Genomic DNA, 19,210 nt, shown 5'->3' on the forward strand with positions numbered 1-19,210 from the left:
TCAGTGCAATGGGAGCGTGTTTCGACCATTCAGTGGAAATGTACGCAATGTGTTACGTCGCCAAACTAGATACAGATGCCACAATCCGAAGCAGATCCGCGTCCATTCAAATCTATCAGCCCAACATGCCATCATCGTTATTCTGTACCCTCCAACAGAGAAAAATTAACAACTATAGAAGGTCCACTAACTTAATCTGATATAGAACACACCTAGCAACCGTCGCTCACGCGATGACGCATAGCTGCGGTGCGGTCCAGGCATTCCTAACGAGACACCTCATCGGTCATGGAATTTACCTGTCAAACTGCTGCTGCTGCCTATGCAGAACGAGCCTATTAAGTACACAGCTTTTGATCCAGTGCAGAGGGCAGTTTAAGATTTCATCACCCGTACTGTAGGGTGATAACCGTATCCCACAGGCTATACTGTAAGTCACAAGAGACGCTCCCTGTGACCACATGTCGTTGTTTGAAACATTGTTTTCTAACACGCTTTGTACACTGCCATACGTTTTGTTTTCTGCAACGTCTTCCAGGTCTGTGTCAGGTCCTAATCTGACATAAAGACAGCTCCCAAGACCTAGTCCCCTCCGCTGGTGTACCAAACTTCGAACGCATAATACGTGTCCAGACGTAACGCATGGTTCGTCCATCCGCAAACCCTACTGCACATGTGACGTGCGGTGGATCCGCCTCCAATGATAGGTCTGGATATATAGTCCACATGAGATCCACACTCGAATGCTAACTCGGATTTGGTATATTGTGGATCTGTATCCCAACAGCGCTTCATACATTGCGCGTGGCGGATCCACCTTCATACCCTATCCTTTGCGCAGCATATTGTGGATTGGCAGCCCAACATCACTCCGGATATAACATGCAGTGGACCCACATTTGAACGCTAACACAGGTCTATTGCGGGTCCTTGGAGACTTCCATAACCCACGCATATACACAGGCATACAGAAAACAGTGCAAACGCTCTCCGAATGTGGAGGAGACTTGATACAGTCGAATATAGTTCTACATTACGGTTCCAGATCAGTGCATTTGGGCTAGGTGTTGGCACCTGTGCTACATTTACAAGCAGTTTTAGAACACAGAACACGAGGTTATGTCATGATTGCATGGATAGATCTGACATAAAGTCGATAGAATTGCGAGAAATGACGAGGGAATAGGTGTAAATTGACCGAATATACACCAAAATGCTGGGAAATTGACAAAGTACTTCTATATCTTCTGGTTCGCGCCGAACAATTTGTACATGGGAACAAGTATACGGCAACAAGAGGAATCCGAGAAAACGTCGACATCGAAACGAAGGGAATCAGGGAGGCAGAAATTTTTTCCATCGAGGCAGCATTATACTGTATGTCTGTTGAGGTACCCGTGATACACGCGAGTTGACTATTGTATTTGATGATTTTTAGGAAGACAGAGAACCATGCACCTCTAAGCTTGTTTGCATCTGCGTTAAAGGATAACGGAGTGTGGATGGAGTGATCGATTGAGATGGAGCTGTAACGATGTACGATTTAATGGTTGACTGATGCATTCTAGAGAAGGAGAAGTTGCTGCAGGTCAATTTTTCCACTGTTCTGTCCAGATGCATCAGTTGTGTCACATAGCCTGCGTTCTACTCGTATAGAGCCATGTGTTCTGTATGTGGTTTAAAGCACTGTCTACATGCGATCGTTAATGGTAAACCTGTCGGTCATCAGAGGACTTCCATCTCATGTGTGATGAAACTTGACATATTACTCTAAATGAACTTTGACTTACGCGATGTACTCCATACCCCCTGTCGCCTCGTGGGTGTAAAATCGAGACTTCAGCATCACAACTAAGTTAGCGATAGCTGCTTGTGAGGTGCTGCAGTTCCTCGTGTACACATTTGTCTGACAGATGTACTGTTTACAGAGTTAGTGACGGAATGACTTTCAATTTTCACACGTCGGACACTGCTGCTATGCGTTTATCTGTTTCCTTATAGGAGGTATCCCCCGCTACTAACGATCATTTTATATAGGCCTGATGCAGGCATAGTATAATTTCTGAACTGTGACTGGATGTGAATAATGGACGCTATATGTCTCCGGAAAGCTATACTGTGCTCGTATCATGCAGAGCAAATGTTTTACTGAAGTAGTTTTTTCGTTTTACGGTTCGATAACATAGTTTATCGTAGAGAAACCGGGAAGAACGGTGTATGTCATGCTCTTGAAATATATTTCTTACATTCGAATATTAACAGCGCTACATTCCATACAACTGATAGGCTGGAAACGCAGGCAATGTAACATTATAGCCCGTTTTAAGTGCAGGTACCGATCTTAGACTCTAGAACAATAGTTAAGAGTTGATAGGCTGGTTGATTTACGTAAAAATGCGTCGATCTCCATCCGTGTGGAGCTCCATCAGGCATAAAAATCATTTGTTTCTTGTTGTTCTTAACTGTCTGCTATTGCATCACGACACTTTGAAATCTGTTACTACACATAGATAAGGAGTGCTAAGCTCCTCGAGATGGGCGCATCTCAAGAAATCTCATGCACTTGGATGGGTGAGGACTCGGAAAGTTTTATTAATTCACGTGACGTCCAGTGTAGCTGTCTACTTCTGATCGGTTGCAGATTAATTCGGTAACGGTGCTGCAGGGCAGATTGGTCAATGACAGTGTGAGGAGGGTCTTTCACTCTCTAATTTTACACTAAGACAGCAAGAAGGCCCTGCAACTGTCATACGCAGGGAGATAGATCATAAATTAAGCAATGCACTCAAGGTGTCAGAAATATGTAGAGCGCAGTCTGGTATACTTTGATGATTTATGTGTTCGAGAATTAACACTCAATAGACGTACTGCGCAGTCATCTATCTGCATTTTCAATGATGCCTGCAAAGTAGAGAAGAGGCGGTTTAGCTATAATACTGAAATTGGGGAAACATGCTGTCACATCATTGGCCGGTGTTGAAATTACTGTAAAATTGTTCGCACTATCAACTGTGATGGCTGTTATCGGAGTACATCGCTGGTGTCTTTTCCGTCCCATCCGTGGACTGGCATGCTGTTGGTTACCACATCATGATTGACTGACAGCACTTGTTTGAGTTGGGGAAAGAGTTTCGGTGGATGGACAGCACCTTCTGGGTTGTATTACACCCAAATTGTAATCGCTCACATGAGTGCAATATGAGGAATCAGTCAAAATGGAACGCAGAGCCATCATCTATTCCGTCATTGTGACAGATGAGTTTAAATACAGTGGTCGTCAATCACTTTCGGATTGGAAACTCTCCACAAAGACGTGAAACTCTTCCAGTTTCCTTATGTTGTAACTGCCTTTTATTTAGATCCGTCCAGTGTATGGGATGTTATGGTAGCCGCCATAAGAAAATGATTTACAGTGTGAAATGTCTAGTTCTTTGCGAGAGGCCGTGGATCAGAGCGTCTTAATGTTAGTTAATGACCTGACGCAGACCTCGAAGTCGTGGCAGAAAAACAAAACGTATGGCAGTGTACAAAGCGTGTTAGAAAACAATGTTTCAAACAAAGACATGTGGTCACAGGGTGCGCATCTTGCGAATTACAGTATAGCCTGTGGGATACGGTTATCACCCTACAGTATGGGTGATGAAATCTTAAGCTGCCCTCTGCACTGGATCAAAAGCTGTATACTTAATAGGATCTTTCTGCATAGGCAGCAGCAGAAGGTTGCCATGACCGATGGGGTGTCCCGTTAGGAATGCTATTCTGTGGAGCATCGCGAAATCTCCCTCTCCGCACTGGGCCGCACCGCATCTACACGTCATCGCGTGGTGTGTTCTATATCAGATTATGTTAGTGGACCTTCTAATGATTTTAATTTTTCTCTGTTGGGGGGTAGAGAACAACGATGATGGCATGTTGGGCTGATAAATTTGAATGGACGCGGATCTGCTTCGGATTGTAGTACCTGTATTTAGTTTGGGGAGGTACTACTTTGACTGCATTTCCACCGAATGGTCAAATTCAGGTCGTTCTGTTTCTACACGGGTTGCAGAAGGTGGTGGATATGACTTTCTCTGACTTCTGCTCAGTTCCGACTTAAATTGGATCGATCACATGCGGAAAGTTGTAGACATGGGAGCGGATCTGCTTCGGATTGTAGTACCTTTATTTGGTTTGGGGACGTACCACAATGAGTGCATTTCCACCGAATCGTCAAATTCCGGCCGTTCTGTTTCTACACGGGTTGCAGGAGGTGGTGGATATGGCTTTCTCTGACTTCTGCTCAGTTCCGACTTAAATTGGAACGATCACATGCGGAAAGTTCTAGAAATGGGAGCAGTTGCAAGGTGCGTAGGGGGTGGCTAAAACCACGTTGGAATTTTACTGCAGCAGCCAGGTTCGAGAAAGGTGACTCGTTTCTTGACATGAGAATGCCAGAAATACGATTCACTTGTGGCTGTGATCCGTGCAAGTATCTGCTTGAATGGAAAGACTTGATTCCAAACAATGGACATCATTTCTAGCGGATAGTGTAACACCAGACATCTGAAAAGCTAGTGTACATTTTCTTACGACCTCAATCAGCACATCATCTACTATTACTGTTTGTGATCTTCTCAATCAGCCATCTCCTATAACTCAGTGGATATATCACAGAATCTCTGAAATGGCATTGAGTCAGAATACGTTACAAGTCCTATAGAAGTATCTACTTGGGGCGGCGTGAGGGAGTCGCAAATACCGCTAACATATCGCGTTCAAGTCACCTATCTTCCCGCGATTTCCTTAGCTTAGTAGAGGTGTGATGCATTATCCTGCTGGAATTTGAACTTTTCGCCGTTTTTCTGGGTGAGGGGAGGGGGGTTAGGTTAGTAGAGGTTGCCCAATTGACCTATCTTCCCGCCAAAATTGAAACTTACCGCCAAAATCCGCCATCTTGAATACCGTCATCGCCGCTATTTTGAATGACGTTATCGCCGCCATCTTGGATGACGTCATCGCGGATATCTTGGGTAACGGTACTTCTCGCCAAAACCCCCCTTGCCCTAATACTAGTATGGTATATTAACTTACAGAGCTACAAAGACGGCTATATTCTTCCAGTGTGGTGACACTATATCTATATCTACAATTATCGGAAGATGGATCGGTAGGAATGGTCACGTTTGTAGGCCACCAAAATCCCCTGTCCTTACCCATTTCTATTTATGGCTCTGGGGGTGGTTGAAAGCGAGATGTTAAAAAAAAAAATAAACACAATAAACGAAGTATGTGAACTTCTCTAAATCATCATCGAATTTAATCATCTGCTTTGCTTAACATTTTTTGTGAGGCATTTGTTTGGATTTCTGTCTAACAGCTGTTACACTGTAATCAATATAAATTGGACACGTTACACGCCAAGTTCTATTAAAAATAGTCTACGCTACAATATTTAGCATTCTACCTGAAATGCAACGAACTTCAGAGTTGGACAGCTAGGAGGCCACTTATCATGTGTACGAATCGCAAGTGGAGAAACCTGCCTCACTTTCTAAACTTACGTAAATGATTTTGTTAATAGAGAAGAAATATTTTGCAGTTTGCTAAGGACTTTCTTTTATTTGAGACGTTGCATCTGTTGACCAAAATACGTGTCATAGGTTGGGGGGGGGGGGGGGTTTGTGGACATATTACGGAAACTCCTCAAGAAATGCATGCTTTAACATAAATGTAGACGCTAGCGACGCCTGCAGGTTGCACTATGGCATTTGTCCACAATCGGCATCTGCGCAACATTCTCAATGCTTTGCGTGTGTCTGTCATAGTCAGAACGGTGGTCTGTGTTGTTGTGAGTGCTTTATGTCGGAGCTAACTGGATTCGAATGTAGGTAAATCGTTGGTGCTCTTATGGTGAGCACTTCCATAACTAAGTTCGCAACTCGTGGTCTAGTCGCTTGCGTCGCTACCTCTGGATCACGGGGTCCCATGTTCGATTCCCGGCCGTGTTTGGGATTTTCTCTGCCCGGGAACTGGGCGTTTGTGCTGTTATCATCATTCCATCACCATTCGTGAAAATGGCTAGACAGGACTGTGTACAGAATGGGAATTTGTATGGGTGCTGATGACCGCGCAGTTGAGCGCCCCACAAACCAAACATCATCATCATCATCCTTAACTGAGGTAGCCGAAGTGACTGATGGTTCAAGAGCCACCATATCGAAGATTTATACCACATACTGGAAAGGGTAAAAACACCACCCGATAAGTCACAACACTGACGAAAATGAGTGTTGAGTGTTCGTGATTGACAGTAATGGAAGAGGATTGTGAGGAAAACTAAGAGGCCGACCCTTGCAAACTTACTGAATAACTGAATGCCTCTATTACGAACCCTGTCAGCACCAAAACAACGCTAACGGTGCTCCATAAGTAGGGAACTACAGGCCGAGATAGAATTCCAAAACCAGTCATCAGTGAAGCAAATACGTGTAACAGGGAAGCGTTCCGAGGGCATAAAACGTGGACTATAAACCAATAGAAGAAAGTCATTCGACCGGATGAGTCTTTTTTCACACTGTTTACATCTTCTGGACGAGTTTACGTCCGAAGAGTGAACAATACCGGGAATTTGGTGATGACTTGGGCAGCCATACCATGGTATTCTATGGACACCTTGGTTACTCTACAAGGTCGCATTACTGCCAGGAATTATGTGTCCATTTTGACTATTCAGGTCTCTCCCACGCCACAATGTTCGTTCCCCAATCATAATGCTATGTTCTTAGACGATAGGGCCCCTCTTCACTGCCCTATTCGTCCACGAGACTCAGAGGGCCATAGACACGGGTGCCAGGTAGGTGCCGTGTTTCTTGACTTCCTCAAGACGTTCGATACAGTTTCCCACAGTCGTTTAATGAACAAAGTAAGAGCATATGGACTATCAGACCAATTGTGTGATTGGATTGAAGAGTTCCTAGGTATCAGAATGCAGCATGTCATTCTTAATGGAGAGAAGTCTTCCGAAGTAAGAATGATTTCAGGTGTGCCGCAGGGGAGTGTCGTGGGACCGTTGCTATTCACAATATACATAAATGACCTCGTGGAAGACATCGGAAGTTCACTGAGGCTTTTTGCGGATGATGCTGTGGTATATCGAGGGGTTGTAACAATGGAAAATTGTACTGAAATGCAGGAGGATCTGCAGCGAATTGACGCATGGTGCAGGGAATGGCAATTGAATCTCAATGTAGAAAAGTGTAACGTGCTGAGAATACATTGAAAGAGAGATCCCTTATCATTTAGCTACAATATAGCAGGTCAGCAACTGGAAGCAGTTAAGTCCATAAATTATCTGGGAGTACGCATTAGCAGTGATTTAAAATGGAATGATCATATAAAGTTGATAGTCGGTAAAGCAGATGCCAGACTGAGATTCATTGGAAGAATCCTAAGGAAATGCAATCCGAAAACAAAGGAAGTAGGTTACAGTACGCTTGTTCGCCCACTGCTTGAATACTGCTCAGCAGTGTGAGATCCGTACTAGATAGGGTTGATAGAAGAGATAGAGAAGATCCAACGGAGAGCAGCGCGCTTCATTAAAGGATCATTTAGTAATCGCGTAAGCGTTACGGAGATGATAGATAAACTCCTGTGGAAGGCTCTGCAGGAGAGACGCTCAGTAGCTCGGTACGGGCTTTTGTTGAAGTTTCGAGAACATACCTTCACCGAGGAGTCAAGCAGTATATTGCTCCCTCCTACGTATATCTCGCGAAGAGACCATGAGGATAAAATCAGAGAGATAAGAGCTCACACAGAGGCATACCGACAATCCTTTCCACGAACAATACGAGACTGGAATAGAAGGGAGAACCGATAGAGGTACTCAAGGTACCCTCCGCCACACACCGTCAGGTGGCTTGCGGAATATGGATGTAGATGTAGATCGTAGCGTCCAGTACCGATTTTTTGAGCACGATGATGAATTGTTGCATCTCCCCCAGTCATAACCGTCATCAGATCTCAATAGTATTGATCGTGTTTGGTAAACTTGGAAGAGAAATGTGCGTGGTTGTTATCCACCTCCAGCACACTTACCTGTAGTTGTCACTATTTTGCAGGAAGAATGGTATAAGATTCTCTTGAAACCAAAAGGACCTGTACCTCTTCGTTTCGAGACAACTGGAAACTATTTCGAACGCTAGTAGTTTTCCTACACCGTATTAACTTCGTAATGTCTTAGTCTTTTGGTGTTTCTGTATTTTTGTGCACCCTCTATGTATACTTACAAGGGGAGAGCCTTAGGCACGACCAATCAGTTCGGCTCATATTTTGTACAGCGCTTGTGTGTACAACCTAAAATGAAAGACTCTTAAGATATTTTGGCTCAACAGCCCTCCGTTTTTGAGAAAATCACCACTAAATACCATGACGCGCAATCAATTCAAAATTTACTGAATCGGTAAATAACTGGAAATTGAGTATTTTTCACCATTACATATGTTGTCCACAAACACATATTTTCTTAGAACTCTAGAAAAGAAACTGTTACGACTGTCCCTCATATACTCAGGTGGAACTATGGATAAAATAATGCATTTAGATATACGTGTGTATATAAAATAACGCATTCGCACACGGCGCAAAATTGCATCACAGCGTCTGGAAAACTATTGCCTGCAGTTCTCCTGTGCTTGTAAGAGACTAGTGATTAATTTGGTTCTCAGTGTGTGGAAGAAATCAGTCGTATAACAGATTTGTTAAAAAAAAAGTTTACCTCACTTGCACCACCTGGGAACTTGACACATTGTAAACCCATAGCCGCTGAGAACAAGTTTTGTCTGATATCGGATTCCTAGAGTGGACAAGCAAATGCTGACCTGTATGATAGCATCTTTATAATGATGAAAGTCAACCGACACGGACGGATTCAATAACGACGCACAACATAATTCATAACCAACTTCCAGTACCGATTTTTCAAGCAGGTATGCAGGTATGCGTGGTACGTATCAAAGCTAATTCTCTAATCTTTGGACCGATTTGTCTTGTTGCGCGAAGATCCCACTTATTAGACGTTCTTGGTCATGCGAGAGGATTTGCTTGGATTGTTTAAATGACAAGTACCATTCCTCTACTTGTTTCGAGGGAACTGAGGACATGAAACTGTGTTACTTAAAGAGCCGCTGTAAAGCGACTAGGATTAAATTTTCTATTCTGTACTAATGCAGGTCGTTTGGGAAATTTATTTGCTTACTTCTTCGTTATCTCTATCAATGTAGTTACTTTATTAACCCTACTATTACTACCAGTTTCGAAAAGAAAAGAAACAGAAATGAAAAAAAAGTCTGCTAAACCCAAGTGGGATCGAGCAGGTGTTCTCTATTCCCCAGCTAGGAATCTTGTTCGCTACGTCAGCGCGGCTTATGTTTAGTGGTACTCACCTTACTCAACTTACATGTACGTAAGAAGCAGTCGTAAAAATTTCTTTAGTCGATTTCTGGGAAAATATTCGTTTGTGGACACTCGTGTATATATTCAATTATCTATCGATTCTGTCAATTTAGAGACGGTTGCGCGTCATGAACTTTAAGGATGGTTTTGTCAAAGGCAGGGTTGAGGGAGGACAGGGAGGGATATGTTGAGCCAGAACATTTCAGAGTCTTTCATTTTAGGTGCCGCTCAAGCGACCTGTCAATAATGACCCAAATGGGTTGGCCATGTCTGAGGCCCTCCCTTTGTTAGTGTTCAATGAACCTGCTTGAAATTTCACACATTCAGAAACCATAATTTGCTTAATGTGCAATACTGTGGAATAAGTTTTAGAGTCAAAATGCATACTGTTTGAAGCTTGCCTTGTTTTCGTATTCCCAATAAAGCAAATCGTTTTTTGTCATAGGTTTCTTATACAGCGAAAACACAGAGCATCAATGTACATGATGTGTCGTTTTCAAAAGATTCATACAAAAAATTTTTGAGACATGACCAACAAGCACTCAGTCAGGGTACTTGAACCTTGTATCTGATATAACCTGTGCCTTCCCAAACAGTCACATAACAGAATGTCCATCATTTCTACATCTATTCTGAGGTCTAGTGTCTTCGCCGTATGTGTCTGATACAGTATACCCTTAACACGTCTCTGGATAGTGCACTTTATGAGGTAAGTACTCGTGTATCTCACAATCTTTGCATGTTTCAGTCGTTTCGAAATGGCATTAGTGTAAATGGTTTAGTGATGATCAGAAAGTAGTGGTGAATACCGTTTGTTCAACTGCTCATGCTGCATATCCCCTCTTCCTCTTTTCTGCAAGATCTTGTCGTTAATGTGATTGACAAATCCTCGAACTCGTTTCTAGTCGGAATACTCACACCTTAATTATGCGTAACTGATCCAGTAGACATGTTTGCCCCTACCGCATCTTGCCCAGATGAGATTCTTGAGTTTCAAAACATTCGTTCCATGACTTTTCTAACATCTCTTCGTCCTCTGACTCTAGATACGTGTAATACCTAAAGTCTTCACCATCAGTAGGTACGGGCGAAGACATGCCCTCTGCCAGATCAGTGAACACTTGTTTTTCAGGAAAAGCGCTGCTGTGCCAGTTTTCGTAATAATACTGTTGATAACTATTGGGTAATTCGTTAGAAGACCATAAAGTGGAACAGCTACAGTTCTTGTCCTGGCATATTCTAACAGGGGTCAAACTTATCAGGTCTTCATCAGTCTCTAAATTCTGCTCTCTAGTGTTGATGTCTTCCTGTAAGTAACAGTACTCATCTGTCTCTTTGTCTCCTGTAATTACTTCCATTTTCACCTTCTCACTTTCCTTCTCTTTTATTTCCTCCGTTTCGACCTCATCCACTACCTGTGTATTCTCCACCTTCTCCTGCTGGAGATCATCATCTACTTCTTCCACTTGATATTCCATTTCTCCTTCCTCTACGTCTTCCACTTCTTCTTCCTCTACCTTTTCCTCTAATGTGTCCTCCACCTCTTCCTCTTCATACATATCCTCCTTTTCCGCGTTCACTTTTTCTTCCTCTATCTCTACCTCTCCAGCTACATCTCCCACTACCTGAAACCAATCATCTTCTAGCTCATCATAATGATTCTCCTCCAGCAAATGATGTATCTCCTTCTCCTTCTTCTTCGCCTCCCGTATCACCCTCTTTTTGTTCCATGTTTTGGGAGCATTTACCTTAACAGGGGTCAAACTTATCAGGTCTTCATCAGTCTCTAAATTCTGTTCTCTAGTGTTGATGTCTTCCTGTAAGTAACAGTACTCATCTGTCTCTTTGTCTACTGTAATTGCTTCCATTTTCACCTTCTCACTTTCCTTCTCTTTTATTTCCTCCGTTTCGACCTCATCCACTACCTGTGTATTCTCCACTTTCTCCTGCTGGAGATCATCATCTTCTTCTTCCACTTGATATTCCATTTCTCCTTCCTCTACCTCTTCCACTTCTTCTTCCTCTACCTTTTCCTCTAATGTGTCCTCCACCTCTTCCTCTTCATACATATCCTCCTTTTCCGCGTTCACTTTTTCTTCCTCTATCACTACCTCTCCAGCTACATCTCCCACTACCAGAAACCAATCATCTTCTAGCTCATCATAATGATTCTCCTCCAGCAAATGATGTATCTCCTTCTCCTTCTTCTTCGCCTCCCGTATCACCCTCTTTTTGTTCCATGTTTTGGGAGCATTTACCTTAACAGGGGTCAAACTTATCAGGTCTTCATCAGTCTCTAAATTCTGTTCTCTAGTGTTGATGTCTTCCTGTAAGTAACAGTACTCATCTGTCTCTTTGTCTCCTGTAATTGCTTCCATTTTCACCTTCTCACTTTCCTTCTCTTTTATTTCCTCCGTTTCGACCTCATCCACTACCTGTGTATTCTCCACCTTCTCCTGCTGGAGATCATCATCTTCTTCTTCCACTTGATATTCCATTTCTCCTTCCTCTACCTCTTCCACTTCTTCTTCCTCTACCTTTTCCTCTAATGTGTCCTCCACCTCTTCCTCTTCATACATATCCTCCTTTTCCGCGTTCACTTTTTCTTCCTCTATCTCTACCTCTCCAGCTACATCTCCCACTACCTGAAACCAATCATCTTCTAGCTCATCATAATGATTCTCCTCCAGCAAATGATGTATCTCCTTCTCCTTCTTCTTCGCCTCCCGTATCACCCTCTTTTTGTTCCATGTTTTGGGAGCATTTACCTTAACAGGGGTCAAACTTATCAGGTCTTCATCAGTCTCTAAATTCTGTTCTCTAGTGTTGATGTCTTCCTGTAAGTAACAGTACTCATCTGTCTCTTTGTCTCCTGTAATTGCTTCCATTTTCACCTTCTCACTTTCCTTCTCTTTTATTTCCTCCGTTTCGACCTCATCCACTACCTGTGTATTCTCCACCTTCTCCTGCTGGAGATCATCATCTTCTTCTTCCACTTGATATTCCATTTCTCCTTCCTCTACCTCTTCCACTTCTTCTTCCTCTACCTTTTCCTCTAATGTGTCCTCCACCTCTTCCTCTTCATACATATCCTCCTTTTCCGCGTTCACTTTTTCTTCCTCTATCTCTACCTCTCCAGCTACATCTCCCACTACCTGAAACCAATCATCTTCTAGCTCATCATAATGATTCTCCTCCAGCAAATGATGTATCTCCTTCTCCTTCTTCTTCGCCTCCCGTATCACCCTCTTTTTGTTCCATGTTTTGGGAGGATTTACCTTACACATGTAATTATTAAGAATGGCTTGACGCAGTAGCTGTGTGCGGAGCTTTGTCAGTTGCTTCCTGGATTGTCGATTCTGCTTGAATCGCCCCACCAGCATCCGACAGAATGGCACATCCTGCCAAGGGAAGTGAATTATTAGTATACAATTAAACAATAGCGTAATATGAATAAATTCAAACTCAAAAGAGACCACTATAGACATGAAAATGAAAGGATATTGTTCTGTTTCTGTATATTTCTGCTGGCAATATGAAATATGCAGACTTATCGACAAGAGAAAATAAATGAAATATGAAGCATAACTACATTACAAGATTAAGTTGAATATTGAGACAAATATATGAAGTATGTACACTGATAAACGAAAGCCACCTGCGGTGTAGCAGTGATTCTGTATGGCATGGATTCGACAGGTCCTTGCAAGATTCCTTGAGATATGTGGAGCCAGATGTCTTCGCTCAGGTCACCCAATTCTCATAAATTACGAGTTCGAGTTCGTGGCCACAAAGCTGGTACTCGATGGTGTTCTATTGAGTTCACATACACGGAATTTTATGGTCACTACATCAATATGAGTTTACAATGAGCTCAAAAGTAGAACTGAATACGGTGCATTTCAGTAAATTCAATAAATTTCATTTTTAGAAACAGCACCACACTTAAAAAAATTTAATACTAGACAATCACCGAGGAAACCTAGAAGCAGTATAAGCAAAACAGTGCCTCAAAGACAAAGTAACATCTATGAGAGCGTCATAAGAGTCATTGTCTGGAATTTACTTTTATGTTCTCCGTACAGCAATACAGTATTAGTTTGGATAGTGATCATACACTACATAATCAAAACTATTTGGACACATATTAAGGGGCATTAATATGGGGTATGTCCTCCCTTCATCTTTATGACCGGACTTGAACTCCGTTGGCGATACTTTAAATGGGGTGTCGGAATGTTTGTGGAGGAATGGAAACCCATTCTTCCTCACAAGCCGATACCAGAGAAGGTAGTGATGTGAAACGCTGGATTCTGAAGCGAAGTCGATGTTCTAACCCATCCTGAAGATGTTCCATTGGGTTCGTGTCAGGCCTCTGAGCAGGCCAGTTCAACTTAGGAAAGTTCTTATCTGCAAACCATTGGCTGCCAGATGGGGCTTTCTGACAGGTTGCGTTATTATACTGATACAAACAATCACTATCTCTGGACTTTTCATTTGTTATACACAGTACACACCACACAATGCTGTAACATGTGTTCATTGCCTTTCGTATGTACCATTTTCTTAAGGGGCCACCCCCTAACTGTGAAAGAAAAAGAACCCACACTGTAACACCACCTCCTCTGTACATCACTGTTGGCACTACATATGACGCAGGTAACCTTCTCCAGGCATTCGCCAAATCCAGACCGTTCCATATGATTGACTCATCACACCAAATCACTCGTTTTCAGTCATCCACTACCCAGTGGCGTCGCACTTTACATCAACTCAAGCTTTTCTTAGCACTGACTACAGAGATGTGTAGCATAAGAGGGACTGCTCCAGCATTATACACTATTATTTTTAACTCCCTACACAAAGCCATTGCGTTAACTAGACTGCTGTTAGCACTTTGTAACTCCTGAGTGATTCCTTCCTCTGAGTTCATGCAAATTTTTGCAAACGCCCTCCACAATGCTAGGCACTTCATGTCCGTCCCTATATGAGATCTACCTGGGCTTGGTTCAACTGTGTGTGTTCCTTCGCATTTCCATTTCAGAGTCACATCACCAACAGTCGACTTAGGCAACAGTAGAAATGTTGGAATGTCCCTAATGGATTTGGTACTTAGGTGTCGTCTAGTGACTAGTGCGTATTGAACTCACTGTAATCTTCTGACCGACCCATTCTACTGTAGCTGCTACTTTACTGACAATGCAATACTTCCTGAAACGTTTTTTGCTTGTGGTTCCACCTCTTGTGACATCTAGTTCTCAGTGTCACAATACACACTAGTTTCCAAATACTGTTGATCACATAGAGTATGTTACAATTCGTGTCATAAACCTGCCTAAAAATGACTTATAAATAATATAGTCCAGATGGAGATAATCTATATCTCTGAAAGGAATTCACTATAATACTATCAAAACACTTATTAGGAAAAACTCCTACTGTGCACATCATAGCAGCTTTATCTTAAACTTTTTAACACGAGAATGACTGAATTTCTGCATTCCTAAAATGGTGGAAAGTGATCATATTAACCCTACAAAAAATATTTTCATTTTTGACGTGAACAAGAACCTTGTTTTAGTGTTTGTTAATCCATACCTTTTTTCTAGTAATGACAATAATTATTTAACACAATAATTAATAATTATTTATTTCAGCACCCCAAAACGTTATAAATTTATTGTTGCTAATGCTAACAAGTTCCCTACACTGTAGATTTTCATATATTAACTATTTGTATGATCTTCTAGATACGTTTAGTATATTTAGTCCACATTACTCTCGCATGTGCTCTACACATGGCTTTGTATCATTTTTCACCCAAGTCAATGGAATCTGCTAGACGCACTAAGCACAGGTGATTTCTGTTCACTGCCTTGTGTCACTTTACACACTTTTTGCTGGTCTTGTTGCCTTTGCAGAGGCTAATTTATCACTTCCTCCGCTTTATAGGTGGTTTGAGTCCTGTGTCCTCTTCCTTTGTCTAATATTCTTGCTGTTTCGTTCCCCTGGGTTCTTTTGCCAGCTGAAGGTAAAACCTTCTCCCTTTCCGTTTTCTTGTTCATAACTACGTTGTAGATGACCCATGCATTTATTACCGCCATGTCCGAGATGTTGTAGAAGACATGCATTGGCCCTCTCCTACATGCAACCTTTATAGTATATTTACAGGCCATTTGAGCAACCATGTCCACTTCATGCTTTGTTGCATTATAGAATGTTATAATTTCAGGTTTCTTCTTTCCCTCCTTGCTTACTGCTACTTCAACAGGCAGAGTACTCAGAAAAATGATATTTTTATTCTTATTTTCCTGGTGTACAGTCATGGTGTAGTCTGTGTTCCCACTATGGTGCAGGATGGTGAGGAGTGTATTTCAGCATTGGGCTTCCTTATTTCATTGGGGAGTTCACGGTGGATCTTTCGTTGTATCAACTAATGAAGTTTTCATTTCTTTGAGTTTCTCAGCAAGTTCAAGGGACGTAAAGAAGTTGTCTGTAGTCACATTTATTCCTTGATTTAGAAATGGCTCCATGAGACGCAGAATAACATACTCTCTAAGCGGTTGCTTCTCTCCATGCATGTCCTCCTCGCCGAGGTATGGGAAAGCATTACATGTATATACTTCGTTGTTGCATCGATAACTAACCAGAATTTGAGACCATGTTTCTCTGTTTTGTTGGACATGAATTGAGTGAATGTGCAGCTTGTCTTGCTTGGTAATAGCTGTTCATCAATGGCTATATTTTCTCCAGGGCGGTAAGAACAAATACTGTTTTCAATTAACTTTCACCAAATTCCAGATACAAAAGCGAATTTGTTGGCTGCCAGGCGTTCAGCTAGGGTTGATTTTTCATCGAATTGAGAAATTTGAGAAGCTCCTGAAATCTTACCCCTGACATAATGATAGAAGTAGGACCCCAAGGGTGGGATCAGAGATCATCCACAGACTTAACTTTTGTACAAATGACACCCTGAGCATACATGACGGCTCCCAGTTTCTCCAGTTCCTCAAGTGACACAGTCCAGTCATTCTTTTCTAGCACTTTTCGAACAGTTGATTCTGTGTATTTCTTCATGAGATGTAGCATTGCCTCGTCAAAAATAAGACAGAAGGCACATGTGACAGAGCCGTCTACTCGATGGGAAGTGTAAGCAATGGAACCTCGTCCCTCCTCCAAGACGTTCACAGCCAACCTTCTTCCACAAGATGAAAAACTGACACTCTCCCACACGGTTCTATCCGTAGCAACCAACCATCGCCGGCCGCGGTGGTCTCGCGGTTAAGGCGCTCAGTCCGGAACCGCGCGACTGCTACGGTCGCAGGTTCGAATCCTGCCTCGGGCATGGATGTGTGTGATGTCCTTAGGTTAGTTAGGTTTAAGTAGTTCTAAGTTCTAGGGGACTGATGACCACAGAAGTTAAGTCCCATAGTGCTCAGAGCCATTTGCATCATTAGCCAACCAACCATCTTTGTAGTCGCTTCGAACTGTGCCTGCAGTGATAAAAAGGAGAAGACTGACGTGAAAGCATATGAATCTCTTCCACTAATCGCTCCTTGTTTACAATTTCTTCATCTTCACTTATCTCAGGTACATAATCATCATCTTCATCAGTGAAGTCAATTTCCGATTCAACTTCGTTATTCACGAAGATATGTAACACTTGTTCTTCAGAATGACCACGCTGACGATACGTGTTCGAAAACGTTCGGCTATTATTCGAAAGGTACGATAGTAACTGTGGTAGATGGGAATTTACACTCACCAAGTTGCAAGCATGAGCAGCAACTGCTCTGTAAGACTGCTTACAACTGCCGCTTCATTGTTGGATAATTTACATATATTCAGAACAGAAATCACAGTGGGGTCAAATTGATCCTTTCCACTGTTCTAGGTACACTATGTGAGCAAACGTATCTGGAAACCTGGCTGAAAATGACTGACAAGTTCATGGCGCCCACCGTCGGTAATGATGGAATTCAATATGGTGTTGGCCCATCCTTACCCCTGATGACAGCTTCCACCCTCGCACTCATACGTTCAGTCAGGTATTGGAAGGTTTCTTGGGGAATGGCAGCCCAATCTTCACGGAGTGCTGCACCGAGGAGAGGTAACGATGACGGTCGGTGAGGCCTGGCACGAAGTCGGCGTTCCAGAGTATCCCAAAGGTGTTAAATAGGATTCAGGTCAGGACTCTGTGCAGACCAGTCCATTACAGGGATGTTATAGTCGTGTAACCACTCCGCCACACGCCGTGCATTATGAAAAAGTGTTCGATTGTGTTGAATGATGCAATCGCCATCCCCGAATTGCTCTTCAACAGTGGGATGCAAGAAGGTGCTTGAAACATCAATGTAGGCCTGTGCTGTAATAGTGCCACGCAAAACAACAAGGGGTGCAAGCCCCCTCCGTGAATCACACGACCACACTATAACACCACGCCTCCGAATTTTACTGTTGGCACTACACACGCTGGCAGATGAAGTTAATCGGGCATTCACCATACCCACTCCCTGCCATCGGATCCTCAAATTGTGTACCGTAATTCATCATTCTAGGCAACGTTTTTTCACTGTTCAGTCGTCCAATGTTTACGCTGCTTATACCAAGCGAGGCATCGTTTGGCATTTACCGGCGTGGTGTGCGGCTTATGAGCAGCCGCTCGGCCATGAAATCCAAGTTTTCTCACCTCCCGCCTTACTGTCGCAGTACTTGCAGTGGATCCTGATGCAGTTTGGAATTCCTGTGTGATGATGGTCTGGATAGATGTCTGCCTATTAGACAACTGCCGACGGTCTCTGTCGGTCAACAGACGAGGTTTACCGGTACGCTTTTGTGCTGTACGTGTCCCTTAACGTTTCCACTTCACTATAAAATCGGAAACAGTGGACCTAGGGATGTTTAGGAGTGTGGAAATCTTGTGTACAGACGTATGACAGAAGTGACACCCAGTCACCTGATCACGTTCGAAGTCCGTGAGTTCCGCGGAGCGCCCCATTCTGCTTTCTCACGATGTCTCATGACTACTGAGGTCGCTGATATGGAGTACATGGCAGTAGGTGCTAGCACAATGCAGCTAATATGAAAAACTTATGTTTTTGGGGGTGTCCGGATACTTTTGATCACATAGTATATATCGGATGAAATCTCGAAGAAGATATAAATATTTTGCAAATCCTAAGACATCATCGTAAAGAGCAGACAAAATTATCAAAAGCCATATTATTTTATTAACGAAGTATGTAACTGGATATTAAAATGAAGAAAAAAGTATGACAGGGGCAATTTTGGCCACTTCCACCGTTTTAGTATTTGTTAGATAATCTGACTGGTAGCCACCTTAAGATAAGACGTCACTTATTCCTTAAAAGCCTAATTACCAAATTTCAAGGACCACCATGAAGTGAGATAGCTAGGAATTTAGAAGCTATGAATATAACGTAAGTCCCCAGAATCACTATCATAGCTATCTCAAAGACAAGATTAGACTTATTATAGTGCACTGTTGGGCACATAAGCAATCATTTTTCTTATGATGTGTATGTGAGTGGAACGGGAAGAAGCCCTAATAAATGATACAAATGGAAGCACCCTTTGTCATCCAGTGTCTTGAAAAATATAGATGTAGAAGTAATAGGAGCTGTTTCTGCGGCTTTTATGTTATTCCTTGCCATGTGATAGTCACAACCCCTTCTAGTTTCGTAAATATGTTCGTCTTTGTTTAGATTATTCTTCTACTTGTATTTTAAAATTGCTTTTACAGGTTTAGAAATATATATTT

General features: G+C 42.5%; 1 protein-coding gene across 1 annotated transcript; it reads right to left on the bottom strand.

The window, feature by feature from the left end:
* Nucleotides 1-10,388: 10,388 nt before the first annotated feature.
* Nucleotides 10,389-12,812, bottom strand: LOC126471087 (glutamic acid-rich protein-like). The gene is made up of 2 exons (XM_050099162.1): nt 11,541-12,812; nt 10,389-11,375 (listed from the first exon to the last, which is right to left on the bottom strand). The coding sequence occupies exons 1-2, from the start codon at nt 12,810-12,812 to the stop codon at nt 10,389-10,391; spliced, it is 2,259 nt and encodes a 752-aa protein (XP_049955119.1).
* Nucleotides 12,813-19,210: the final 6,398 nt, after the last annotated feature.

This window comes from Schistocerca serialis, chromosome 3 (assembly GCF_023864345.2).
Source record: "Schistocerca serialis cubense isolate TAMUIC-IGC-003099 chromosome 3, iqSchSeri2.2, whole genome shotgun sequence".
NCBI lineage: Eukaryota > Metazoa > Arthropoda > Insecta > Orthoptera > Acrididae > Schistocerca > Schistocerca serialis.

What these genes read in the sequence shown, in the direction of transcription:
- LOC126471087 (XM_050099162.1), bottom strand. Translation starts at nt 12,812, where the DNA reads ATGCTGGTGGGGCGATTCAAGCAGAATCGACAATCCAGGAAGCAACTG. An exon ending in TGGGAGATGTAGCTGGAGAG is followed by an intron (nt 11,376 to 11,540) that starts GTAGTGATAGAG and finishes GATCTCCAGCAG; the next exon opens with GAGAAAGTGGAGAATACACA.